This window comes from Pseudozyma hubeiensis (assembly GCF_000403515.1).
Source record: "Pseudozyma hubeiensis SY62 DNA, scaffold: PHS35, whole genome shotgun sequence".
NCBI classification, from domain to species: Eukaryota; Fungi; Basidiomycota; class Ustilaginomycetes; order Ustilaginales; family Ustilaginaceae; genus Pseudozyma; species Pseudozyma hubeiensis.
In genome coordinates, this window is record NW_012133817.1 from 100,007 (window position 1) to 126,511 (window position 26,505).

General features: G+C 57.7%; 5 protein-coding genes across 5 annotated transcripts; 3 read left to right on the forward strand and 2 right to left on the reverse strand.

Moving 5' to 3' along the window:
- Positions 1-4: 4 nt before the first annotated feature.
- On the forward strand, positions 5-13,477 carry PHSY_003410 (glycoside hydrolase; the record flags this gene model as incomplete). The annotated part of the gene is made up of 5 exons (XM_012334030.1): positions 5-3,395; positions 3,864-7,699; positions 8,568-8,732; positions 9,833-13,220; positions 13,437-13,477. The coding sequence occupies 5 exons, from the start codon at positions 5-7 to the stop codon at positions 13,475-13,477; spliced, it is 10,821 nt and encodes a 3,606-aa protein (XP_012189420.1).
- A 186-nt stretch (positions 13,478-13,663) lies between these two features.
- Positions 13,664-15,751, reverse strand: PHSY_003411 (hypothetical protein; the record flags this gene model as incomplete). Its single annotated transcript, XM_012334031.1, has 1 exon — positions 13,664-15,751. The coding sequence occupies one exon, from the start codon at positions 15,749-15,751 to the stop codon at positions 13,664-13,666; it is 2,088 nt and encodes a 695-aa protein (XP_012189421.1).
- A 260-nt stretch (positions 15,752-16,011) lies between these two features.
- PHSY_003412 (hypothetical protein) lies at positions 16,012-16,896 on the forward strand (the record flags this gene model as incomplete). Its single annotated transcript, XM_012334032.1, has 1 exon — positions 16,012-16,896. The coding sequence occupies one exon, from the start codon at positions 16,012-16,014 to the stop codon at positions 16,894-16,896; it is 885 nt and encodes a 294-aa protein (XP_012189422.1).
- Positions 16,897-17,119: 223 nt separating this feature from the next.
- PHSY_003413 (hypothetical protein) lies at positions 17,120-22,567 on the reverse strand (the record flags this gene model as incomplete). The annotated part of the gene is made up of 1 exon (XM_012334033.1): positions 17,120-22,567. The coding sequence occupies one exon, from the start codon at positions 22,565-22,567 to the stop codon at positions 17,120-17,122; it is 5,448 nt and encodes a 1,815-aa protein (XP_012189423.1).
- Positions 22,568-23,500: 933 nt separating this feature from the next.
- PHSY_003414 (hypothetical protein) lies at positions 23,501-26,453 on the forward strand (the record flags this gene model as incomplete). Its single annotated transcript, XM_012334034.1, has 4 exons — positions 23,501-23,553; positions 23,636-23,652; positions 23,749-23,862; positions 24,310-26,453. The coding sequence occupies 4 exons, from the start codon at positions 23,501-23,503 to the stop codon at positions 26,451-26,453; spliced, it is 2,328 nt and encodes a 775-aa protein (XP_012189424.1).
- Between the last annotated feature and the right edge of the window lie 52 nt (positions 26,454-26,505).

Sequence of the window (26,505 nt, forward strand, 5' to 3'; positions counted from 1 at the left end):
CTTGATGGCATTGCCAGAGCAATCCCTTGCAAACGGACAAGAGCAGGCCTCATCTTCTCCTCATCCTCCACGCATCTCTCACGTTGACGAGCGAGACCAACACGGTCCTTCCGTTCCAGCATCGGGCGCTGTAGATTCTTCGACTTCACAGACACCCCTTCCGGATCGAGCCACATCGCTGCTTCCGTCTGACCTCCTCCTCGACACTCGATCCGACGATCTATCCGATCCCGACTCTACAGGTAGCCGGCTGAATGCGTCGTCGTATGCAAAGCTGAGTTCATCCTCGAACGACCGCCGACCCGTTTCCTCGCCGTCTCCGCGCAGCTCGGTCTCCCCCTTGCGATCACCCTCGACCATATCAATCCCCGACGCTTCGCCACACACGACCCCCGACTCGAATGCAGGCATTGTAGAATCCCTCGTGCACGACTCGACGCTTCGTTTGCGCAAGACCGCCGCCGCAAGAAGCACCCCGCTCCACTATCACATCGACGCAGCGGATCCGCCTCATTCGCAGCGCAGCAGACTTGCCACAGATAGCTCTCATACCAAAGACGGCGATATGTTTGGCAGCACACCCACCGCCTCCTATTTGCCCCTCAACACGAGGAGGCAAGTAGGCCCACCAACCTCGTCCCACCTGGTATCGTGGATCGCCAAGCACAAGGCATTTGTCATCTTCGTGCTGGTTGCCCTCATCGTCTCGGTACAGATTCTGCTCGTCGGGCCGGTAGTGATGGATATGGAGCCTGTCAAAAAGTTCCGCGAAGAAGGTTTCCCATCGATCAAGCCACCCAAATGGTTTGGACCTTCCGCCGAGTCGCCCGACTCCTGGTACCCATCTTCCAGCGACAGCGCTGCACCTGTCCTGGACAAGCTGCTGGGCCCCGACTCGTTCCCTCCACCATTGAGCCAAGATGGCGGCTTGCATGGCGCGCCACAATCGCAGGACACGCTCTACAAGGCTACCAATCCTCACCGTGGCGAGCTTCCTACGTACCTCGAGAGTGTCCTCAACAAGGAGCCTGTCCACCAACCTCCTCCCGCGCCTCTCAAAGCACCCACCATCTCGCCTGAAATTTGGTCCACGCGGGTCTGGGTCGACCGTTCCACCACCGAAGCAGGCGACGCTGACGCGCCAGCCAAGCAGCCCCTGGAGCCCGAGTGGCGCACCGCTCCTTGGACGGGCTGGAAACCGCCGCTGGACGAATTGTCACAGCCAGCAAGGCCTCTCGCCAAAGTGCAGCACCCCTTTGAGGATCCTTCGCGTCACTCGGGTCGTCGCAACGATCCGGCACGCGATGAGCTCATTGCCCATCGTCAAAAGATGGTACGCAACGCATTCATCCACGCCTGGGAGGGCTACAAGAAGCATGCGTGGGGTCACGACGAGCTCAGACCCGTCTCGAGGTCAGCCGACGACCCGTTCAACGGCTGGGGAGCCAGCATTGTTGATGCTCTCGATACCCTGCTCGTCATGGGACTACCCGAGGAGTACGACCTGGCACGCCAGCACGTGCGCGACATCGATTTCCGCCTCGTCGGCGGCTCACGCAGCGCTTACGGTTCCGCAGACGGCAAGATCCCGGTCTTTGAGACCGCCATTCGTTATCTCGGCGGCTTCCTATCGGCGTACGATCTTAGCGGGGACATCCTCATGCGTGATCGGGCCGAAGAGCTGGCGCAGCTCATCCTTCCAGCCTTCGATACCGTGACTGGCGTGCCGAACGGCCGCATCAGGATGACCGAGGACCCGCAGTACCCTTACACGCGACCACAGCAACAGGGCAGTGTCGTTCTCGCAGAGGTTGGCAGCTTGCTCCTCGAGTTCACACGGCTCTGGCAGGTGACGGGAAACCGCACCTACTTTGACCGCGTCCAACGCAACACAGACTGGCTCGACCACAACATGACCGCCGCTGGCCGCATGGAGTCCCTCTTCCCAACTCAACTCTATCCGGAGCGCAATCTCGCCTACGGTACCGTCAGCTTTGGCGGCATGGCCGACTCGTACTACGAATATCTTATCAAAGAGCATCAGCTTCTCGGTGGACGCCTGCAGCAGTACAGTCGCATGTACTCGGCTGCCATCGAGGGGGCAAAAAAGCTGCTCATCTCGCGCGTCGACACTGTACCCGGAGTCAGCCTCATGACCGTCGGCGAAATCTCTGGCTCAAAATACATCGCCAAGCTCGAACACCTGGCCTGCTTCAGTGGAGGTATGCTCGGCTTGGGTTCACGTCTCCTGACTGAACGTCGTGACGATATCGAGCTCGCCAACGGCATCTCGGCCACCTGCTGGTGGGCGTACAACAGCTCCACCACCGGTATCGGGCCCGAGAATCTGATCTTCTACACCAACGACGACGATGATCGCTTCGAGCTCACCAGCCTCTCCGACGGCACATCGCGACGAGGCAAGCCTCGCGGCAACCCTATCGTGGGCGTCAGAAGCGTACAGACCAGCTACCTCAACCGACCCGAGACGATTGAGTCCGTCATGTACATGTGGAGGATCACGGGCGATCCAGAGTGGCAAGAGCGCGGCTGGCAGATGTTCGCGTCGTGGGTGACACACTGCATGACCGACGTCGGCTTCAGCGCCATCTGGGACGTCACGCGCACCCCCGCCGGCTGGTCCGACAGCATGGAGAGCTTTACGTTTGCCGAGACGTTCAAGTACTACTACCTGCTCTTCTCTCCGCCCGAACTCATCTCGCTCGACGAGTACGTGTTCACCACCGAGGCGCATCCGCTCTTGGCTCCCAAGAATGGGAAGTGGGCCAAGGCTGGCAAGGGAAGCAAAAAATTCTGGGACGCCGACGCCGGTGCGGAGGCGCATCTACCTTTGCACGATTCCGGGCTCTACGCCGGCGGAGAGATGGGTCAAGTGGGCGGACTGACCAACAACCAGAAGCAGATGCTGTGGACGCAGTGGCAGTCCAAGAGCTCGGCCGGCAAGATCCGCGATCTGATCAACGGCCTGGGCGGCGAGGCGCTCAAGAACAAGCTTCGCAGCTTGGTCGAGCGAGCCGAGACGACCACGACTGCGAACCGCAGCGCGAGCCAAGACGAGATCCCCTTGACAATAGCTGCGACTCCCGAAGGGGTCTTGAGCGACGCTCGTGAGGATCGTTTGCTGGCCTCGGTGGCCGGCACATCGGTCTACCAAGCCGACGACGGGACACTCGAGGTGGATTTTGCACCCGACACGGCTGCGGACACGCAGCAGGTGGTGCTGGAGCAGCTGGAGGCAAGCTTCGATCAAGGCATCGATGCTGAAGCGGTCAAGTTGGTGCTGCGGTCCGTCGAAGCGATCCGTCTGGTGGAGGAGGAAGAGGAGCAAAAAACGCAGGAGCAAGCTTTGCATTTCGCTCGTCTGCGATCCAAAGGTATTCGCTGAGGGAGCGCGTCTCCAGGAGCAAAAGCCTTTACATTACGGAAGCATAACCCACATAGATCTTTGTCTGTCCGTTTGGTCGTGCTGTGTTCGCGTGTGCGCATCACCGCTGGTCAAGATGTCGAGGATGTGTGAGATGGTCGAGGCCGCGATCTTTGAGAGGTGTGACGTGTGCACGGATCACAGGAAGCGCGAATTCTGAAGCGTGTTCAAGGCCAGAAAAAGTGGAGAGCGGTAAGGTTCTGTGAGACCCTGAACAGCCGGCTCTCCATTCTTCTCGCTCTCCACCATCGCCGTCGGCGCCATCGAACATACCCTAGCTGCCTATTTTCAACATCAGCCGCGGCACAAGCAAGCATCACGGCCTCCTGTTCACCATCTACGGACTCCTGATTCCACCACAATCATGTCGAGCTAGAACAGCCGCACCTCCCGCTCATTTCGATCATACCGCCTCAAGTCGAGCAAGAGGCCGCCGCTTCCCCTTACCAGCATTGCTGCACGACACCTACGATGAGCGACCTGCGCATTCATGCGGCTCTGTCGCCGCGCGTGGTCGTGCTGTCGAGCCCCGACGTCGACCGCGTCGTTCAGCTCAACGGCATTCCGGATCTGCCCACACTCTTGCGGCCGTTCGAGTTTTCGGTCGAGCGACTCTCGGTGCGCACCTCGCAGCTCGAGACACGTGTCTGCGATCAGTTCCCGCTGCGCTTCGATCCGTACGCGCTCTTCAATCCGGACGCTGCACGCGCTATCGGCTTGTCGCAGTCACAAGCTGCACCGAGACCGTCCGCTGTCGGTCAGTCTCATGAGGAGCTCCTGGATCGGGTGAATCATCTGATCGCTTCCAACATCAAGAGGTGGGATGCTCAGGTCCCACGGACAGTGTCCTCGAATCGGCAATCTGAGCCACCCGCAAAGCTGGAAGAGGACGACGATCGAAAAGAGGACCAGCGTCACGCCTTGGATGAAACGCTGATCAAATTGCAACGAGGTTCGCTCGAGGAGATCGCACCATGGTTTGCCGCCGTCCAGCAGCTCGTCTTTGGCCAGAGGACCATAGCAAAGCACGAATCGTTTGGGCACCCCGTTGCAGTGCTTTTGGCAGTGTCTTCTGCTTCGCCTGATCCCATGAACGACTTTGCAAAGCTCTACGAAGCATCCTCCCAAGCTTCGCCCTTCCCAGCTCATCCTTACATCAACCCGGATACGCTCAAGTACTACGTTCTCATCCACGACGTGCGCACCTCGGGAGAGGATCTGACCGGCTCCAAAGAGATCTTGGAACAGATAAAAAAGACGTACGGGTTGCATTGCTGCCTCTTGGCCATCAACAGCGCTTCGGGCGAACGGGCTGCGGCGCCTGCTGAGTTGGCTGCGCTTTGGTCGCCGTACTTGCCGTCGACGCCGACGTCGCCGGTGATGGCAAGCCCCTCTGTCCCCTCGGTGGACCCGAGCGTGGCGAAGCTGCTCGACGTGGAAGACGTGAAACGCATCAAGGGCTTCATCCGCGAGCTGACCGCTCAGTCTATCGTGCCTTTCATGGAGAGGTATGTTCAGCACATGGGCGATCACCTCGCCAACTCGCGCAAAGGCTTGACCAACCGCTTCTTCGGCGCATCGCGAAAGCTGTTCGGCGGCGTCACCGTCGGTGGGGGATCAAACGCCGACAAGAGCGGATCCGCCGCTCCGACCGGCATCGCCACCTCGGGAGGCTACGATCCCCAACACGACTTCTACCCCCACACCTCGATCGAAGCACAGACCCGCCGACTGGCCGACTTCGCCTTCACCATCCGGGACTACAAACTCGCCGCGTCGATGTACGACCTTGGACGCAAGGATTTCGCCGGCGACAAGGCGAGCCGTCACGCAGCAGGCGCCACCGAGATGTTTGGGCTCTCGCACCTGATGATCATGTACACCTCGCGGAGCGCCCCCATCGACGTCGACAGCTACCTGGCGCAGGCGTGCTACGAGTACGATTTCCGCTCTCCCAGCCGCGCCAGCCACGTTCCGGCTCCGGTGGAGGAGAACCATGCGCTGCGAGCGACTCTGCTGTACTACGAAGCGTATCGGATGCTGGGATATCTGCGGCCTGCACCGGCGGGGTTGTTGCGCATGTCTCAGCGGTCGGAGGAGGTGCTTGCTCCGTTGCTGCTCGAGCAAGCTGCGCTGTCGTGTCTTCAGATGAGACCGAAACCGTCGTTGCGAAAATTTGCGCTGCATTTGGTAACAGCCGCTCACAGGTACCAGGCTTGCGGGCAGAAGATCCTCTCGTTGAGGTGCTACGCTCAAGCCGCCGTCGTCTATCGCGCGAAAGGGTGGGCGCTGATCGAGAACCACATCGAGCACGAGTTGGGCATGCAGGCTTACAACGAGGGCGACTCGGATGCGGCTGTTGCACATCTGGCTCGGTTGATCCGGCCGAGCGCGAACTCGAGCGTCGAACACGAGCGGTTTCTGCAGGACGTTCAGACTGCCTACAAGTACTCTGGGCGGGCGGATGCGGGTGGCAAGGAGGGGAAGGTGTTGGCATTGCCGTTTGCGATGTTTGATGTGGCGGGCGCAGTGTTGCGGTTTGTACCCGAGTCGAGCGCGTCGGCGACCTCGACGGTGGACGATGCTGTGTGGGAGAGGCTGGAGCAGGATCTGGTGGATCACGGGCTGGGGGAGCGGACGCTGGCGGATGGGACGAAGAGGCGACGCAAGAGGCCGACGGGTCAGACGTCGACGCAGGCGAGGCAGGTACCCATCAACCAGACGTTCTGGCTCGACGTCGAAGTACGCAATCCGCTTGGCATCGGTCTGGCCATCGACGAGATCCGACCTCTGCTCAGCGTGGACGAGTCTTCCACCCAGAGCGGTGCCCAAGTTCTGCCAGATGCCGACTTGGAAATCGACGACGCAGGCCGCATCGTCCTCGCACCGTTCCAATCTCGTCGAGTGCAAGTGGCCCTCCGCGTCAAAACCGAGACCAAAACCCTCCGCGTAGCCAGCATCACGTTCCGCCTCGAAGACACGCTCCACTTCAACCAGCGTCTCGACAAGAAAGGGCGACGACTCAACAAGACCAAAGAGCAGCGCACTTCGGTGGTCTACGGACCCGATCTCAGCTTGGCCGTGTCGGTGCACGGTGCGAGACCGACGCTGACGGCGAAGGTGGTGGATGTGCCGCTGCAGATGTACTGCGGAGAAGAGGTGCGGTTGAAGGTGGTGCTGAAGAACGAGGGGGAGGGAGAGGTGGAGGATTTGCGTGCGCTGTGCGATCAGCCGGAGGCAGCAGCTTTTCTTCTCAAATCTAGTGCTGTCGGTGGGGCGGATGGAGAGCTCACGCTGCCGAATCACCTCGGTCCAGCAGCACCGCAGTACATCATCGACACCGATGGGCAAATGCCGCTTTCACCAGGAGAGGAGTACGAAGCAACGCTGGTGGTTCGACCCGTTCGAACGGGCGAGGTACGTCTCTCCTGGCTGATATCGTTCTCCTCCGCCGATGGGGAAACGTACCTCTCGCGAATGGCGCTCCACACGAGCGTCTCAGCTGCGCTGCAGATCAACGTCTCGACGCGACCCACGCGAGACGCAAAGTGCGAGCAAGAGGTGTGGGTGGAAGCGAGCAACATGCTGAGCACGGAGGAGATGCGGCTGGAGGGGATAACGATGCTCAGTCCGAGTTGGAAGATCGTTGGCGAAAATCCGGAGGAGGAGGTTGTGATTGCGCCGCTGCAGGTGTGGAGGGGTCGCGTACGTATAGCTTTCGATTCGAAGCAAGGGAAGGGGGAGGAGTATACAGCGACCAAGTTGCAAGACCTGCTTTTGAGTCGCGATGTTCGTCGACCACCACCTGCCGACACAACGATACATCGAACAACTAAACGCTTCTCCTCCACATCCCCATCTCATCCGGTGGAAGCTTCGACCTACGTCGAGGCACGGAAACTCTTCCGTCAACGAACACTATCCCTCGCCTTCTCCACGATCGCCTCACGCGACAGAACAGCGTGCTTCACCCTGTTTCAAGCCCGCACTCTCGACGTTGCGGTCTCCTTCTCAACCGGCAGCAGGCAAGGGTGCATCACAGTATACGATCTAACGCCCGGACCGGGTCGAAGCGCCATTCGAGAGATCACACACCCTTCGACGGCGAAGGAAGGCAATCAGGTTCGAAGTTTGTACGCGGAGACGTTGAGGGAGAAGGCGAGTGTGATGCAGAACATCGTTAGTGGGCTGGGGAGGGAGGATGATCCGGTGGTGGTCGGGGTGGAGGTGAAGGGGGAGAAGGTGGAGTTTACGGTGAGGAACTTTTCGGATCTGTACGAGGTGCAGGTGGAGATTCAGTTGGAAGGGCACGGGTGGGTGGGGAGGAGGACGAGGAGGTGTAGGCTGCTGCCCGGGTCGGTAGAGCAGGTGTACGGGGTCTGGGGAGGGAATGTGGAGGAGGTCAGGTATACGGTGGTTAGTGAGAGTTACATTGGAGGTGGTGAGAGAATGTTGATCGGACGATGGGTTGAACGATATTGATCGGCGTCGCTGCACCGACTATGGTGATAAGCGGGTCTGTGACAGGAGCAAAGGGCAACGGTATGGATGATAGAAGCTCTGCATAGATTGGCAATTGAAGGTGGAGCGAGTGTTGTGCCCCACAAGCAGAAGAAAGGCGGAAGTATGTATGGATTTGACGTGGGACCGAAAGGAGAGCGAGGTGGTGTGCCCCGCGCTGCAAACATGGATCCATGATGTGGGAGCACGAGGGGTATGGAGAATTCTCGGTCAAATTCTGGTGTTTGTTCGGAGAAGCCGTCTTGTGTTTCATTTGTAGAGGCAACAAACGGAAATTTCAGCAAGAAAGAGAGACCCTCGCTGGAAAGCCTCGCTTACGGCGTTGCAGACAGACCCTGAGCGGATACTGTAGTCGAGTCAGGCTGCAAGTGGTTGTGACCTGCGGAACCTGCCAAGGGTACGTACCAATGCAGTTACGGGATTGATCCCGCCATCCAAGCCTTTGGTTGTTTGCGGGGCCTTGGGCAGCATGATCAAAAGGCGTGGGAGCATTGACGGACAGGAATTCGTTCTCCATCTGTGCGGCGGGCTGCAGATATGGTTCGGGCTTGCATGAGAGTCTGGCGTTTCCGTGTCTCCGACTTCGGCTCTCTCAACGCAGACGCAACAGCCACGGTCGAACTCTAGTGTCTGTCCCCCTGCCACGCCGACTGCACTGACGCTCCGCATTGCTCCCGACTTTGACTCCCCGACCCCGTCTCACTCACTGCTTCGAAGGTCGTCTTCATTCTCTCCTTCCCGAATATGCAACCGGTCCATCGTCTTGGTACCATCGCAGCTTGCTTTTGCAGTTCGAGTGGCAGGCAAAGCTGAGGAAAGTGGATACAGGTGGCCATCCATCGGCAGCAGGTCTCGCAGCCTTGCGCGGCAATCTTTTGCCTCGTTTCCTTTGCCCCGACAGCTCGTGATCCTGCTGCAGCCTCGCTTGCAAGTCGATTTTACTCTTCGCGTGTGCTTTCAAGATGGTGGATTGCATTTTTTCCCCCACCACACATTGCGCTTTCCTGCTGTTGGGGCAGTTCGATGAGTTTTTGTTTTGCTATATGTCATTTTATTTTAATTCTCGCGAAGCTGGGCTGCATTGACGGGTCAAATTTTCTCTCTCCTGTTGCGCTGAGGCACCGGCGAGTCGTGCAACTCTTTGTGTGGCTTTTTTCTGCGCCCTGGACTTTTGGCAACTGGGTCGCTTCGCTACGCCCTTGTAGTCTTCGGCCCTGCATGCCGCCGCTTCTTCGAGGTTTGGTCGATGGGCAATCCTCGTCTTACACCGTTCTCTGGCACACCACCATTCCCTCCGCTCTCAATCGTCTCGTCATCGACGCTCTCAACCTTCAGAGCGAGCAAAGCTTCTGCGTTTGTGGCCTCCCCTTCGTTCGTTTGGAGCTTCTGCTGTTTCTTGAGCAGATACCACCATCATTGACAGCGCAACACATCCCGCCATCCACCTCAACATCGATACATTCCCTCGACCTCGAGTTGCGTCACGAGTGGCGACGTAGTCATCGGAAACTCTTCCGACAACGTTGCTGCGTCTCGTCTCGGTCTCTCTGTCCACAAGCACTCTAGGCCAAACGCTTAACTCAACCTCTAGCTCAGACGGAGCATCCGAGTCAGGGGCCGAAACCATAGCAGGGCCTACCTTGCTACAGTCACATCCAAATTCAATCAACGAAGAGCCTCGACGTGTGCGGGACCCGCCACAGCTTGTCGACCCCACAGCGCAACCGTTTCTCCTTGCCTCTGTGACACTCTGCCAGGAACTTAGTTCGCGCACTTGGTGTCGCAAGACCTTCCGCTCCCACTGTCGCAGCTCATTCAATAAGTCAGGTCAAATCTGCATCCGTACCGCCGCATGATCCTCGATAGCTCCCGCTAGCTGCTTCTGCACGGCACGCATCCGATCGCCGAGCAGCGACATTCGATTCCGGCTTCCAGCTCGCACCTCGTCCTTCCGCCTGCTCAGCAGCGGCCTTCCGTACACGCCTTCAGAGGCGGCTGGCGTGTCAAGCTTGCTTGACGGAGCGTATCACCATGGCTCCTCTCCTGCTCAAAGTCAAAGGCAACAAGTCCTTCAGTCCCTTTTCCAACCTCCACGATGAAGAGTCGCTTACACGCACCTGGAGGGTCTGCACCAAGGTCGCCGCGCATCTCGAGCAGGGTCAACGTCTCGAAAATCTCAGCTGGAGACTATGGTACCTTCACGATCTCATGGTTGAGAATGACGACGTCAAGAGCAGACGCGATTTCAAGAAGCTCTCCAAAAGCACAGGCGAGAAGCTCGACCGCGACAGGGGTCGTGCCATCGGCGAGCTCACCGCTCCTCCCTTCCGCAAAACAGACTCGGGCGAGGCGCTTCGTAAGAAAGCCGTCGAGCGCCAGAAGCTCCGCGCCCTCGCTGTCGCCAAGCTTCAGGGCAAGTTCCGCAGCAATGGACTTAACAAGCAGACCACCATGAAGGACATGCAGTATACCTTTGCGCTCGATCCAAGCGTCAACTTCAAACAGACCACCGTCGGCAACAAGGACGCATCCAAGGAATACGCGCAGGCACAGCGTCAGAACGGTCCCGTAGGCACCATCAACAAGTTCCCACTCACCCTTTCGCCTCAGAGCTCCAGCAACGACACACGCAGTGATGCAATCGAGTTAGGATCCGACGCGCAGGGCGACACCAGCATGCTCGACACCGCCGCCACCTTTGACCAAATCATGGCCAGCGCAGGTTTGAGCGGCGACATGGGCAATCCCTCGGGCGGTTACAGGATCGAGGACATTGAAGCGGCGGAACGCGACCTCTTGCTCAACCACCACATCGATCTCAATGCTCCTCTCGACAGCCTCCTCGCAGGGCTTGGAAGTATGGAGGATGTACAGATGGACCTATCCGACTTGGGTCTGCCCGTGGGTGATCTGCCCAACTTCAACGCTCCTTTCGATCAAAACTTGACCGATCTGACAGCGGCTCCTCACGCAAATGCCGCGACTTCCGCCTCAGCAGGTCCAAGCCGACAATCGACAGGGCCAGCCAAGCTGAAGCAGATCAGAAGGAAGAAGACCGACCCTCAGCCGCAGAAGGTTGCCTCCGAACTCGCAAGGAAGAAGGCGGAGGAGCTTCGAACCTTCCGCAAACTGGCAGAGCAGACGCAGCGTACTCACATCCAGAACAGCTCGAGCAGACCCGAGTCTAAGGAGCCTTCTCCAGATGGAAGCGTCGGCAGTGGTAACTGGGCTGGCAACGGACAGAGCAGCGATGCCCAGCAGCAATCCGATTGGCTCAACTCGAACTCGTCGCTCTTCGGAACGAACCTGTCCCAAAGCCTGCCAGAAGGCGCTCATCTCCCACTGTCCGGCTATGGCAGCGTTGCAAATGCTCCTCGGACCAACCTCCAGATCGACACTTCCGTTCCTACCATCAACGCTGGAACAATGCAGCCTCCCATGTTTGGCGCGCGAGGTGCCTCCGTGTCGGTGCCCACCACTCCACTGCTGGGGCCGGAAGCCGGTCCATTCGTAGGCGCTGACCGCCCCGTAGACTCGCTCTCGGCCCCTTCTTCTCCGACTTTGCGCCCGACGCTGGCCAACATCGGCCGATCCGGCTCCAGCCCTGGTCCTTCGACGAGTGCGGGCTCTTCGAAAGCAGCCATGAAGCGACACTCGACGGACAGCTCGCTCGTCGGCCCCGACGGCATGCCCAAACCTAAAGGTCGCGGGCGTCGCAGCATCGCCGGGTCGATCGCGTTCACAGCCATCAATCCAGACCTTAACAAGAAACCCGAAGGATTCCCACTTGCGGCGAGCAGCACACCCAGCGCCGCATTCCCCTCCGGAAGCGCACACCCTACTCAGGCTCAATGCACAAACTGCGGCGCTACATCCACCCCGCTCTGGCGTCGAGATCCGAACGACTTGTTGCTTTGCAACGCATGCGGACTCTACCTCAAACTGCACAAGACACCTCGACCAAAGAGCCTCAAGAACCACCACAGCCATTCGCACTCGGGTCACGTCACTCCTTCGGCTACACCCGGTGGTGCGTCTGCACCCGGTTCGAGAGCCGGATCGCCATCACGCCCTGGCTCGCCGAGTGGCGAGGATATGATGTCTTGCTTCAATTGCGGGACCTACACTACGCCGCTGTGGAGGAAGGACGATGCCGGCCACACGGTCTGCAATGCGTGTGGTTTGTACCTCAAGCTGCACAACGAGCACCGTCCCGTGACGATGCGTGCCGACGTGATCAAAAAGCGCTCGAGGTACGACGAGAAGCGAGGTCGTGCTTCCGCGGCTAACTCGCGACGCACGTCGCCACAGCCGCTAAGCGCAGCGACGGCGTCGGACGACGCTGCGGCTGCCACGTCCGACGAACCAATGTCGATCGACAGGCCCGGCAGAGCCAAATCCAACTCGGTGACGTTCCAGCTGCAAGCGGACGTTCAGGGCAATGGCAGAGGTGTGGGTGCATCGGCTATTTCGGCGTCGGCGCCAGGGTCCGCCTCTTTCCCTAAATCCGGGTGGCCGTCGCTTGGCATGGCAGCCAACAACAACAGCAACAATGGCCGAGCATCCGAGATGGATGCGAACATCGCACATCAGCTCAACGACGCTTTCGCCTCTGCACACAACCGCTTCTCGACCGGCATTCCGATGCAACAGCCACCCGTCGCGGCGTCTGATGCTTCCATGTCGGGCTCGGGCACTTCTGCGCCGGAAGCGAACTTTGGTTGGACACCGTGGTCGCAACAGCAGGCTCCTCAGCAGCAACAGCAGCAGCAGCAGCATCAATCCTCCGGCCCACCCTCCATGTCTGGCTCCAACAGCACGCCCACGGGATCGACCACCTCGGCCACCTCGCCGCCGGTGCCAGTCGCAATGCCGGGACAAACAGACATCCAGACGCTGTCGGCTGCGTTCTCGGCACACCCGGCGTTGGCGTACGCGGTGCATCAGGCAGCCGAGAAGTTCCCGGCGTTCTTCGCGCAAAATCCCCTCGGCGCGACTGCATCTGTAGCTGCGGCTGCGGGCATCCACAACCCGTTCGGATCCGGGTTCCCTGGCAGCGCCACCACTGGCAGCGGCAGCAGCAACAACAACAACAACAACGTGGGCGATTCCAACAGCACCAATAACGCAGGTGCTGGAGGTGGCGACGAGCTTGCTGCCATCGACATTGCCGGTGGAGTCGGAACGCCGAGCAATCTGGGGAATGGTCACGATAGCGTGATGCTCGATCTGGCGGCTACGCCCGGATCGACAGGTAGACCGGGCAGCAGCGGGGTCGGGGCGATGGGAGGTGCCCGGAGGGATAGTGAGTTTGGACGGTTGTTGAGCGGTGGTGGTGGAGGCGGTGGGACTGACGGAGCGAGCGGAGTAGTGGATCTGGGTGAGGGTGGGACGCCTCAGGCTGGAAGTTGGTGGTGAGGCAAGATGGCGATGCGGTTGTCTCTGCTCGTTATCGTGTGTATTGGCGAAGGACTGTCGATTGAAATCGCAAATCCAGGCAGTTGCCTCTGACCTTCCATCGCTTGCTCCTGTGTCGACTGAAATCCCAAAGGCACTTACTTGCCTGTGAAGTCGTTTCCATCCCTTGACTGTGTACGCGGACTGAGCCCCCACTTCAGCCATTGCATCAACACTCTCCTCTCCATTGCTCCAGTCCTCTCATGCCCGTCTGCGTCCATCCCCCGTCCTCCAAAATCCTCACCTCGAAGCTTTCCACAGCCGCCCCAACTCGCCCACCCGCCTGGACCTCAAATCGAACACCTCAACAGCGCTGTCGAAGTTTCTGCCTGCATCTCGGCTGGTATCCACCTGCGTCCGGTAGCATAGCTCGATGGCTGAGGAGTTGATTCCCGAAGCGTGGGCGACGAGCGTTGGTTTGTGCGAGGGGTGGGGGTGGGAGCCGAGACGTTTTTGCGGGATTGAGGTGGAGCGGGAAAGGTTGAGGTTGGTTAGAGAGATTACGTCCCCTGCGCGTAACGGGGTTGGGGTAAGGGTTGAGGCTGCTTGACCTGGTGCGGATGTGCTGCGCAGGATTGAGTCGCTGCCATCTGCCTCTTGGTCACCAACGATCCACTGTCGAACCATATCCCCCCACAAGACGACCTGGAACAAACTCCTCTCCTCCACCTCCTCGATCAAGCTCCATTCGCCACCAAGGGATTGCGTATCCACCAGTCGCGGGATGCTCGATATGCGACCGTCCATGACGAGCAGAGTGGCGCGCAAGGTTCTGCCGTCAGTGTGAGGGGTATCGGGTTTGTGGGTTGTCGCTGCTGCTGCTGCACGGAAGGCGCTCGACATGCCGGAGCGCATCTCGGATCGGTTGTTGTTAGGCCTTAATGCGGTGGTACGGTTGCGAGGTGGCGGAGCGTCCACCGGGAATCGATTTCTTACACTCTGCACCTCACCAACTTCCTTGACCACAACCAAGAGATTGATTTTGGAGCTGACACCTCCCACCCCGCTTCTCGGGGCGCCACCGCTGCCGTGCGTGAGGAAATGCATGGGGTTCGCCAAGATCTGCGCGACGGGTGTGATGCCGCCCAGGTTGAAGTGCAGTGTCGGCGGAGGTTGGATCGAGTGCGATTCGTCTGCAGGGGGAAGAGTGTGAGGGTGGTAGGGGTGCGAGTCGAAGGATGCGGCGAAGTCGTTGAGCGTTGGAAGGGTCTGATGGAGTGACGACTCGCCAAGGCGCTCGTGCGTAGTGACTTTAGCAGGTTGGGTGATGTTGACGGCCTGGTTTGCGGCATCGACATGCGGCTGAGTTGGATTTGGTGCAGGAAGTTCGACTTGGTCACGGCCTACATCTGATGTGACGCAGGTGGGTGCGAGGGATGGACGTTTGGAGAAGAACGTGAATCGGCAGGTTTGGGCGGGTATTGCTGCCGGGATGGGTGGTTTGACGAGGAGGGATGATGCTGAATTCGAGTCCTCTGCCTCTGTTGGTGCTAGAGCTGAGAGTAGTAATCGGTCGCGGGATACAGATGTCGCTGGCGCTGATCTGGAGGCTGCTCCAGAGGCAGAGAAGCCAGCGAGCAATGAGGTGTCCTGCACAGCATTGAGGTCCGGCTGTGCATCAAGCGCGTTCTGTGAAGCTGCGCTCGTATCATTTCCAGATGCAATACGTCGAGAGTCGCTCGCATTCGTCGTTTCGTCGGCCAGAACTGCGGGTGGAAATAAAGCACCAACGCTACTTGTAGTGTCACCATCTTGACCATGCTGCTCCATTTGCTCGAAGCTATCATCTTCAACGATGACACGGCTTTTGTCCACATCGTCGCCTGCACTTGCATCCTCGCCGGTACTATCTTGCTTGCCATCATGGCCGCTACCGCTATCTTGCATTACAATCGTACGCTGTCTGCTTGCACGTTGTCGTTCGGGCGTTTCAATCACGAGCACGGGGCTTCTGATTCGCACCCTCTTGCGATCCCTCTGGGCGTCACTGCCATCCTCGCCCTTTCTAATTGCGTCACGTGCAGTTGGAAGAAGATGCGCATGCAAGATCTCCCAAGGCACACCCTTTGGAGCATCGAGAACCTCCGATGTGGCAACCGACTCCTCATGATCCGAAATGGGATTTGCGAGGTGAGGGTCTACCGAGTCGGGAACTTCTTCGAGCGTCTCATTCGCCAGTGGATCTGGCCGGGTCTCGTCCGCTATCACTCGAGGGATGTGGGATCGATGAGAGCTGGGTATTGTAAAAGCACTTGTCAGCGTCGAATGCGATGAGCCGGAGGGGAAAGATGTGAGTGCGGGTGGTGGTAGGAAGACCAAGCTACGCATTGTTCGAGCGCGGGACTGCCCGACTGACCGATGCTTCAGGCTCGTAGCTTGTCACGCAGCGGGAAGGTCGATGCTGAGTTTGTGATGTTGGATGTGATGTTTCAAGGTGAGTGTGACATGAAAGTGTTGGTCTCGTCGCGCCATCCGACAAATCTTTCGGCTAGTTCCGCTCCACTTTTTGCCAAAAATTTGGACCCTGCATCGGCCCCTTCCTTTTCTTTCCATCACCACCATCACCCCTTCACCATCCATCGCCAGCCATGCAAGGCTTCAACATGGGTCGCTACCGGCCCCCCACCGCCGATCCCCGCACCACACCCTTCAACGCCACCCACCCTCTCGGCGCCCGCGCTCGTCGCCTCCACACCCACGGCATCCTCGTCGTACGCTTCGAAATCCCCTTCAACGTCTTTTGCCTCTCCTGCTCCACCCATCTTTCCCAAGGTCTACGCTTCAACGCTGAGAAACAGCAAGCTGGAGAATACCTCTCTACGAAGATCTGGAGCTTCGCTGTCAAGTGTCCTTCGTGTTCGGGTCGAATCGAGATCAGGACCGATCCGAAAAACGCACAGTACGTGGTGGAAAGTGGGGCCAGGAAGCAGCAGCAGGATTGGGATCCGGAGGAGTACGGTGGTTTTGCAGTGTACGATAGTAAGAAGGGAGAAGAGATTGAGCCGAAGGATGCTTTTGATAGGCTGGACAAGGAGAAGGCGGAAACGAGGTTGGCAGAGCAGAGGCAGAAACGCGTGCAAGAGCTGCAGCATGTAGCAGAGAGGAGAGGCTCAGATCCGTACGCAGCGAATTCGAGATTGAGGAGCGACTTTAGGAAGGACAAGAGGAAACGAGTCGGTCAGCTGGAGAAGGACATACAGTTGAAAGAACGGATCGGGTGGAGAGACGACACGATGCTCGCTGAAGAACTCACCCCCACGCTCACCCCCACGGCAGCCCACAGGGAGAAAGCGCTGTGGAACCAAGCCAGCACGAGCAGACGGAAGCTACGCAGCAAAAGCGAAAACCCGGCGGAAAGGTTGAAAGCCTCCTTGGTGGCTGCTACGCTGAAGAAGAAGGATCCTTTCTGGAAGGAGATCGCTGCTACTAAGGGAGCAGAAGGAGATGCTTCGAAAGCGTCGAAACGCGCCTGAACACCGTTTGCTAGGCTATTGCCCCCCAACAATCAGCATGGCAGGACGCACACCTAGTGCTCTCGTTAGAAGTACACACCGACCGCTCAAGACTTGCTCAGCTATCGGCATCACTCTTCACAGGCACACTAGACCTCGCTTCGATACCCTTAACCAATGATACCCATTCAATGACATTGCAGCTCATTCATCAGTGTACCCCGTAATCGTCTCTTCGTTGCCATCACGTCGGCCTACAAGCCGGTTTGAGCAGCTCGTACCTCCTCACCCTCTTCCCATCCTCGCCTTGCGCCTCCACGAGCTTGAGGTAAAGGTACAGCTTTTCGCGGTCAAACTTGACCACTACTGGATGCAGCGATAGCCACTGCAACGATCTCACCTTGAACCGCTGCCAGGGTGTGTCCGTCGCGTACCCGTCCATGCGTTGCTCCCATCGGTAGGCGGTGCGGACGATGACGCTGTCGTTCGAGTAGGCGGTGCCACCACCCGTGTACTGCGAAGGCGTGATCGACGGGTTGGCCGTCAACCCCCATGATCTTTCTTCCTTTTGGTGGTGCGCACCGGGTGATAGCGCAGCTGAGGAAGACGTGAGCTGAGATGAGTGCGAAGGATCGTCGTCGATCGTCGAGAAATCTCGTCGTGTTGCTTGCGTCGCATCGTGACCCAGACCGACTTTGATCGTTGCTGCTCGCCGCAGGTCAGAGTCGACCGGGTCCAAGAAAGGATTTTCGTCCTTGCGAGGGTCGGACACTCGGCCACCTTTGCGGTGATGTTGGTCGGACCAGCCTCTTCGCGGATTGACCGCGCGTGCATCGGAATGGCCCGCAAAGACGATCTCGTTGAGTGAAAAGTAGATCCGGTTCAACAGACCCCGGTTGAATGGCCCTCCCTTGGCGCCTTTCTTCTTCCACAGGCCACGTTTGCGCAAAAACTCCTCCAGATCTTGCCTTGGCATGGGACGATAGGCGATCGATGTCGGATACTGCGGCGAAAAGCTGCGTCTGTACTTGCGCAACAGGCTGTAGTCGTTACTGTTTAGCCGCCAGATCTCATCAAAGAAGATCCACCAAAAGCGATGGGCGGGCGAGCGATTGATAGCCGCCAATCGCTCGTACATCAGCGTGATGCTTCCTTCGTACTCCATGGGCAAGTTGCGCATGCTCCGTCCACATCCCGTTTCGACCAACGCCATGCGCAGACCCAAAGGACTGAGTCCGTCATTGTCAAAGACATCCGTCAAGAAGGAATAAGGAAGCACACGCTCCTTCCACAGCGCTTCGCGCTCGAAATGACGTCGGTACTTGCGTAGCACCTTCTCCACCAGAGGTGCACGGTCGATGACCAGCCGTTCATTGTCTTGCAGGAAGCGCGAGAGGGTGGGGTTCATGTCAAAGTCTTCGGTGAGACCAAGGACGCGTGACGCGCTCACCTCGAGTCGCCTTCGCACCAAAGTGATAGCTCCCGAGGTCTCCTTCATCCTGCCGTCCTCGTAGACGATCGAGACCTCGAATCCACCGTCGAAATTGTAGCCGGCCCAGTTGAATTCGTTGCGCCTTTCAATCTTGACTGTACCTTCTACGTACGAGATCGGCGTCGCAAGCACGTACTCTGACCGACCGCCACCGGATCCGAGCCTTCCAAATCTTGGTAAAGCTTTGCGACGGTCCGAGATACGCCCAAACATCTTGTCGACAAAGGCCAGTCCACTGGTGGGATCGCCAATTTGCACCGACGAGACGTACGGACACAGCACCTTCTGACCTTCCAATGCGCGCAAGGCTTGCCGCACCATCCTTTTGCCGACGATCTCGGCATCCGAGTTTTGCTGGATGAAAGCTTCAAAATCTTCCACTCGAGACAATGTCAAGCTGTGGTCACCACCTTCGTCGTAGCGCACAACAAGCGTAGGCGGAAAAGGCACCATGAAAGCTTTGCCGAAGAACGACATGACACCAGACGGGAAAGGCGGCTCCTGTGGTCGCCAGTAGGCATCGGGACCCGTATAGTCTCTTTGTATGGTGCGGATGAGTTTCTGCCGATAGACACCTTCTTCTGTACGAGAGATGTCGACCTCGCTTCGGTAAGCCTCGATGCCGATCTGCTTGACGACCTTGAGGTTTTCGATGTGACGCTCTGCCACGGAGCCCTGGAAGTCGATCAGGTAAGGCGGCCATTTGTCCTCGTCGGACACGGAAAAGGCAATGACCTGTTCGAGCGGCATGTGGTACTCTCGACCGCATAGGATCAGAATCGACAGCGTCTCTTCCCACACACGGCGCTTGATGTGCTTGGTGATGTCAAGCAAGGGCGAGAAAATGTCGATTGTATAGTCGACACGACTCTGCCACCGTTTGACCTGGTGAGCGACGAACGACATGCCCAAGAGGGCAAAATAGATGTTTCCACCGTAGGTAAAGCCTTGAATGATGTAAAGGATCGTAGTGTTGTAGACGGTAGAACCCTGCACATTGAGGGCCACGAGCAGACCAATGGTGGCGGTCAAAACGTAGCCGATACGCGAGACCATTTCGGATCGGTTTCCAATCTTGTCGACAAAGGGTCGTATTATGAGATGCACTCCGAGCAACGATGCCATGACGGCTATGAGTGCGCCCTGCTGAACGACCAGCATGGTCCTCGTACGGAACGATCGGAAGAGGCAGTTGTCCTTGGCCAGCACACCGATGATGAGCAGATTGGAGAGCTTAAACAACAAAATGTAGAGCGGCTTGTAGTAGCCCCATTTGCGATGGTACGAGTTGTAGAGAAAGTTGAAGGGCGATTTGTCGCGATTGAGAAGGCGATGGTAGTAGATCTGCATCTCTTCTTCGCTCCGTTTCCTGCCGAGCTCGTTGAACTTGCTGACATTGGGCAGCATCTCCTTGATGGTCATCATCAGCTTGTAGGGATACCAAAGCGTGTAGAAGATGATGGTGAGGACCGCAAGCGGCAATATAACGTAAGCCCAGTTGAATGCATCTTTGCGCATGGTGGTTGTGTAGCAAAAGTCGAGCGGAGCATGCCAGAGATCGGGGTCGCCCAGCAGAGGACCGGGCACCGGATCGTCGATTCCGCCCTTGTACGGATTGGGCACAGGCCAAAAGTCGCTCGACCAGACGAGAGCATCGACGGCCAGCTTGCTGAGCGGCAGGTAGAGAAGACCCAGGACGAAGACCAAGCATGTGTTTGCGAAGCGTGTTCCTCGAGAAGCGCTCTTGTAGATCCATCCCTGCGAGTCGTAGCCTTCGACGGTCTTGTTGGGGTTGTGCGCCTTGGTCATGCGCCAGAATCGCCAGAGAGCCAAGGCGGTGATGACGATCCAGACGACGAAAAAGATGACGGCGTAGCCAAACACCGAGACAAGGTCGAAACCGAGAAAGGCAGGAAGTGTCTGGAGAAGGAACTTGAAGAACTTGCTCGTAGTGGAAGTGGGATCGCTGCTGTCAAAGTAGCGCTGGAAATGAAGTTGGACCGTCATGATCTGGAAGAGATCTCGGAGCGATTCGAGACGGAGGATGCCGGCAGCAAAAGTGCTACCTTCCACGCCAATGACGGTGTCGAAAATGATGCCCAGCCAGCCGATAGCCCAGATGCCACCTGGAGGTCTGCGAGGACCGATGGCATTGGACTTGAGTTCGTCGAGATTGTTCTTCTTGAGGAGCATGAGAGGCGGGAACATGTGCTTGCGCGTCACCGGATTCGAGAGGGTAGAGAATTTGCTGGATACACCTTCGGATGGAAGTGCACTTCCATTGCCCGCAACCTTGCTCTCGGCGACACGAGCCGAGATGCGGCTGGCCACCTTTTGTGCTTGGAGAGCGTCATCAGCCTTGAGCGTAGCGTCATCATCGCTTTCGAGTTCGCGGTCCTCTCTAGCGTCTACGACAGTCATGTCGTCAGCTGGATCGTCTGGGTCGTCATCCCGGCTCTTCTTCTTGCCGCCAGTGGCGACAGCAAGCAAAGGATCCATCTCGTCGGTATGCGACGTGCTGCTGTGCTTGTGACGTTTGGTCTTGGACGGCTGCGTATCTGCTGGCAGTTGCTGGGAGGTACGAGCTCCTCGACGGCGCCTGAGACTCTCGTCTTTGTTGGAGGTCGTGGGTGAGTCGACACTGGAAGTGTAGAGTAGAGCGGGGCAGTTGATCTGACCTCCGGCCACCTCGAGCTGTGGCAGCTTGGACTTTGTTCGAGACTTGCTCGGATTGGACTTTTCAGTGTCGAGGGCGCCAATTCGAGAGGTTTGCGGAGACGGTGATGCAGCATCGATCATGAACTGTGGATCCAGGCCAAAGAGCTGCTTCTCCTGATCAGTGCAGACCAAGTCGGAATCGGAAAAGATGGGTTCGCCAAAGACGAAAGGGTTTCTGAGGTACTCTTCCAAGGCGGGAAGGTGAATGAGAGCAGCGTCCCTGCAGAAGACGTCGTCAGCGGCAACAGGAAGCGCGTCGGCGTCTACGAGGGAGCATACTGCGCCCTGGGCGATCTCGTTAGATACGAGATCTTTCCACAAAGTCGCCTGTGCTCTGACAGACGAGCTGATCAGGGGTAGTTCCTGAGTCGAAGTTGCTGGAAGCAAAGGAATGCTGCTTGGATCTTCTGCAGACCAATCTTGGTTGGCTTGTCCGCTCGGCGTTGCGGGAGAAGGAGCGGAGAGGTGGGAGCTGGAACGCTCGGGTATCTGTGCAGCTCGTGCGGGTATATTGTCACGGAAGGAGGAAGGGAGGTACTTGCTAGTTCCGAGTCGGAGCTTAGCGTCGAGATCAAAGATGTGCGCATTGGAGGAAGGTCTGGCAAGGCCCTCCCTGGGGGCTCGGAGATTGGTACGCTCATTTGAGGTTGCTGGTTGGGAGATGCGTACGCTAGCTGAAAGCGGCGCTTTGGAAGAGTGTTGGTCTGAATGGAACGAGGCTGAGGTGTGCGGAGGGAGAGCAGCTGGTATAAGGGAGGCACCATGTTCAGAGATATGAATGGGGTCGGATTTGGGAGCAGCTTTGCTGCGCACGAGTGGAGTGTTGGATGCGATGGTGTCGACGGTGGACTGTAGCGTGTAGGAAGTGTCATGCGTTGTTGGCGAGAAGGCTGAAGGTGATGCAGGTGGTCGCTCGGCTCGAGAAGGGAGAGCGCTGTCGGGAGAGGGAGAGACAGGAGAAGGTATTGTCTGAGCAGGTTGGACTGATCGAAGAGGCACGAGGTGACGTCGCTGGTGAGGATTGGCGGGAGAGACTTTATTTGAATCTGAGAACGGTTTTGGTCTGCTTGGTGACCTGGGCGATGCTGGTACTGAAGGCTTTGTGGTGACGCGCAATGCTGGCGGACGAGGTGGGTCCGAAGGCAGGCCGTACTTGGGCGTCCAATCGAGTGGGCCGAGTGTACCGTTTGTGGCATTGACAGCATTGGCGAGGAGGGCGCGATGCGCTGGTGCGGGTCCAAAGTCGGTGCTTGTGGACGTGAGCGCTGAGCTGATCGGTGGTGGAGCAGCCGATTTGGACGATGTGAGGGACGTGGATGAAGAAGGATCCGGTTGAGCTTCCCATCTTGATACGAGCTGCTGTACGCTTGCTGATCGAGGTGCTCTTAGCGAGAGGCTGGAAGGACGAGGCGGTGCTGGCGAAGTGCGTTTGTGATGGTCGTCGGATGCGCCATCGCTTGTGCCTTTGGAAGGTGGAGGCATGGTGAGCTGAGGTGGCTTAGCCGATGCTCACAGGAGCTGTGCTGAGGCGTCACCGCATGAGTGGGTCGAGTGATTGGGCGGAGGAGCCGAAAGGTGGTGGTCAGAAGGGACGTCGCAACTTCAAAGTGCGGTCAAGCCGAGGAGCCAACCTGGACAGAAAGTTCGACTAGCCCTCCATGGAAGGGAAGCACACGACCGGTCACGTTTGTCTAAGGCACGAGTCCTCACTTAACACATCGGTCTTGACTCAGTGACAGGCTAGCTGAACAGTTGCCTGCTGGCAATGCAACCCCGCAAAATGAGTGACTGCCGGATCGACATCAGGTGGGAGGGTCAAACAACAAATCCCCTCATGACACTATATGAAGCGCAGCTCCAGTACTCTATGCTGTATGCATGGTCGATCTTGTGCGGCCTTTCCCAAAAATCACTCAGGGGTTGAGAAACACACACCCATCGACGCGTACCCGAGACAGTATGCAGCGCGTCGGTTCGAAAAACAAGACCGAGCCTACTATGCAGGGCTGCAGCAAACCTTCAAGAGGGTCTCGACTCCAGCCTGTGAGCTCAACTTGCCTATTCTGGCCGCCGGAACTATAAAATTCAAAGTCTACATGTGCGCTTGAGTCATCTAACATTAGGCTAAAAATTCAAAACGGTGGAGGATAGCTTGTCGAAAATGGCGTGGCCGGATGACGTCTTGAGGCGCAGTCAGCGCAGCTTGCACCAGCTTTGCACCACTTTCGCGCTGCCCGACACGGCTGGAGCGCAGAGAAACTCAGCCAACGCTTGGACCCTGATGCAATCCATATGCAATCAGTGCGTTTCAGCCCCACCGACTCTATCCTTTCCCTTTGTCCTTCCCGACACCATCATCACAAACTTTACCTTTGTCTTTGCCCTTTCATACACGAAACCTTATTTTTGCCAACGATGTCCGACTCGAACAACCAGAACAAGGGCGAGGAGCAGTCCTTCACCATCCAGTGAGTGCTACACTGCTCGCATGCGCATGCGTTTCAACACAACTAATACGAATCACTCTACTCTTCCGTTGATCTGGCGCAGGCCCCACCCAGCTACCAGTAAGTTTGCATACCGCAGATGCATATCGCATCCGTCAGCAAACACTCGCTTACAATCCTCCTTGTCGCTGTCTTGTCTGTTCATTCTTCATGCAGCCAACGACCCTAGCACCGACCCTGCCCTCAACTCGGGTCTCAAGGAAGGTGTCTTTGGCGGTGGAAAGCCCGGTCCCGCCGTCGTCAACGCTGAAAACCTCGAGGAGCCCCTCAGTAAGTGCACAATTACCCTGGCCAGCTTGCATCGTTGAGCGACTGCCAAGGCTGACACTCGCGTTTTCCTTTGCTATCCCAAACCCCATAGGCCGCGAAGAGCTCGCTAAGCGATCTGCCGAACTCAACAAGTGAGCCTGCGCTCCAATCACTGTCTCGTAGAGGTCTCTTCATCGATACACGATCCGAGACTGAACCACCATGTAAGAACGACGACACTGTATCCATGTAGCCTACTTTGCTCTGTCTGCAATCACAAACTCGAATCGTCACTTTTCGACTGGCGTGCAGCTCCGTCACGAGGTATCGAAGCGATATAGTCATGCCGACGCACAAAGGGAAATCCGCACGACACCGTGCCGAACCGCATCTCATTACATCTGTCCAACTGCGCCCACCCCGTGATGCCGAGGCACAACAAAGGGTCGATTGCCCTTTGTCCAACAGAGCCCCGTTCTTGGAAGCTGTTCTGGCTCGACCAACTCTTTCTTCCCTTTGTGCCGATTTGCATTCCCTTTGATGTCGAGGGTCAGGATGAGGCTGCTGCCTTGACGCTGTCAAGGCGGATGGTGGATCTAGCTGGCAGCGCAGCAGATATATACAGCTGGCCTGGTTCCGGAATGGATTTTCTTTCCGTCCTCACCGCATTGACTCACATTCTCTTCGACCTCGTCAAGATGCTGCAATCCAACACCAACGCCAGCTCGTTCAAGCTTCAACCTGCTCCTCGACCTAAGTCCAAAAAGCGTCCTCTGGATGCTCCTCCTGTCTCTTCTTCTACCGATGCAACCAAGCCGTCGGACGCTGGTTCAGTGCGGTCGTGTTTCGAAGACGATGAGGACTCGGAGGAAGAAGAAGCGGCCTTGACACCCAAAGCGTCGCTCTTCAACGTCCATGTCTCGCCCACCGTCGCGCCTGCTACTTGTCGTCATCGTTCGTCCACGCTCTCCACCTCCGCCCGTCCGACCAGCTCGGTGCATCGTCTGCTCAATGCGATGTCCATCCCACTCTCCCCCTCCACTCGACCGTTGTCCACTGCATCCTCCCCCTCGGCGACGGTCTCGATCATGCTGACCAGCAAATCGCCTACCCCGTCCTCACCCCTCTTCCCGCGTCGAACGCTGATCCGAAGCCTCTCGTCCACCTGCATCAATCCGTCTTCTCGATCGCCCACTTCTCGTCCCTCCAATCTGCGAAAGAGAATGGGATGGAGGGGGTTCACCTCAGCCGCCCGTGCGGACGAGCTGTCGATCCTCCTATCCCCGGGAAGCCCACTCACCCCGCGGCGTGCCGAACAGCTGCACACCCCCACCCAAGCCAGCATCGACTCCCTCCTCCACCATCGACTGGAAGAAGTCGACGAGATGGAACCCCTAAGTGCAACGCTCAAGGCGCTAGGTGCAAAACGAAAAACGCACCGATTTGGAGAGACTTGCTCTCCACCGGGTTCAGCGTTCGACGTCAAAAGTCCAGATACGAGTATGGGTACAACGGTGGGCGAGTTTGAAGTGATGACGGCGGAGAGAAAGATTTTCAACTTGCCGACGTGGGTGCGGTTTGAGGCGAATCACCATGCGCGTACCAAGGTGGTGGAGGAGAATAGGATGGCTGCGAAGGCGAGTTCTGCGATAAAAGTTGCGGGGGTGGAGACAGAGGTGAAGCGAAACGCATCGATCAAGGAGAAGGAAGGCTTGATGGGCCCAAAGACGAGTCAACTGGGAGACGTCGCACCTTCCAGTCCCAACGGAAGTCTCTTGGGTGGGTTCGATTTCGACACCACCACCCAGCGCAACGATGCTCCAAAGCAGCAGCAGAAAGGAGAAGTAGTGTCTGTCGTCAGACGTCTTCCTGTTGCAGCGATTCGTGGGTTGGATTGCAAATCTTCGCGCGCCGAGGCAAAGGTCAAATCCTCCTTTGCCTCGGTTTTTCGTTCCGCCCTTCACCCACCTTCTCGTCGGATAAAACCTGGCGTAGAAGAGGAAAGACGTGATGGGTGGGGAGGCATTCTGACACGTACCAGTTGGTTCCCTTCCCACACCAAAGGTCCTTTAGTTTCCCCCACCCCAGCTAGAAAAGTCGGGTTAAAGAAGATGCTACTCCAACCAACCAAGGAGGACGAGTGGGAAGACGTGCTCTCACCCAAACCCTCGAGGATCGAGGAAACCTCCTTCTTGGAGATGAACGAGAAACCGCGTTGGAAGGTTTTTCCTAACCGCCCCGTCCATCCAGATCCACCATTCCAACTCAACACCTGGCACACCCGGCCCCTTCCCAAAGCGGACGTGATCGCCAGTCAACTCATCACAAACCACAAAAGCGTCGAAAATCGTCCCATCTCAACGAAATTTCGGTTGGGGAAAACGCGCACGCTGGTGTTGGTCATCGTGACCGTGTGCGTGATTGCCCTGGTGGTTAATGTCGTGATAGTGAAGGAGACTGGGAGCAAATCGGTGACGAGCGGAGATGGGAAGAGGAAGGTGTTTGATCCACTGGTGGGGAACATTGATGGGTTGAAGGTAGCGCCCGCGACGGCGACGACGGTGTCGGTGGATCCGAGCGTGGCGAAGGCGGCGCACATGTCGCAGCCCTAAGAAAGTGTTTCGTTCTGTTCCTCCCCCTCCATTCTTGTTCATATCCTGCTAA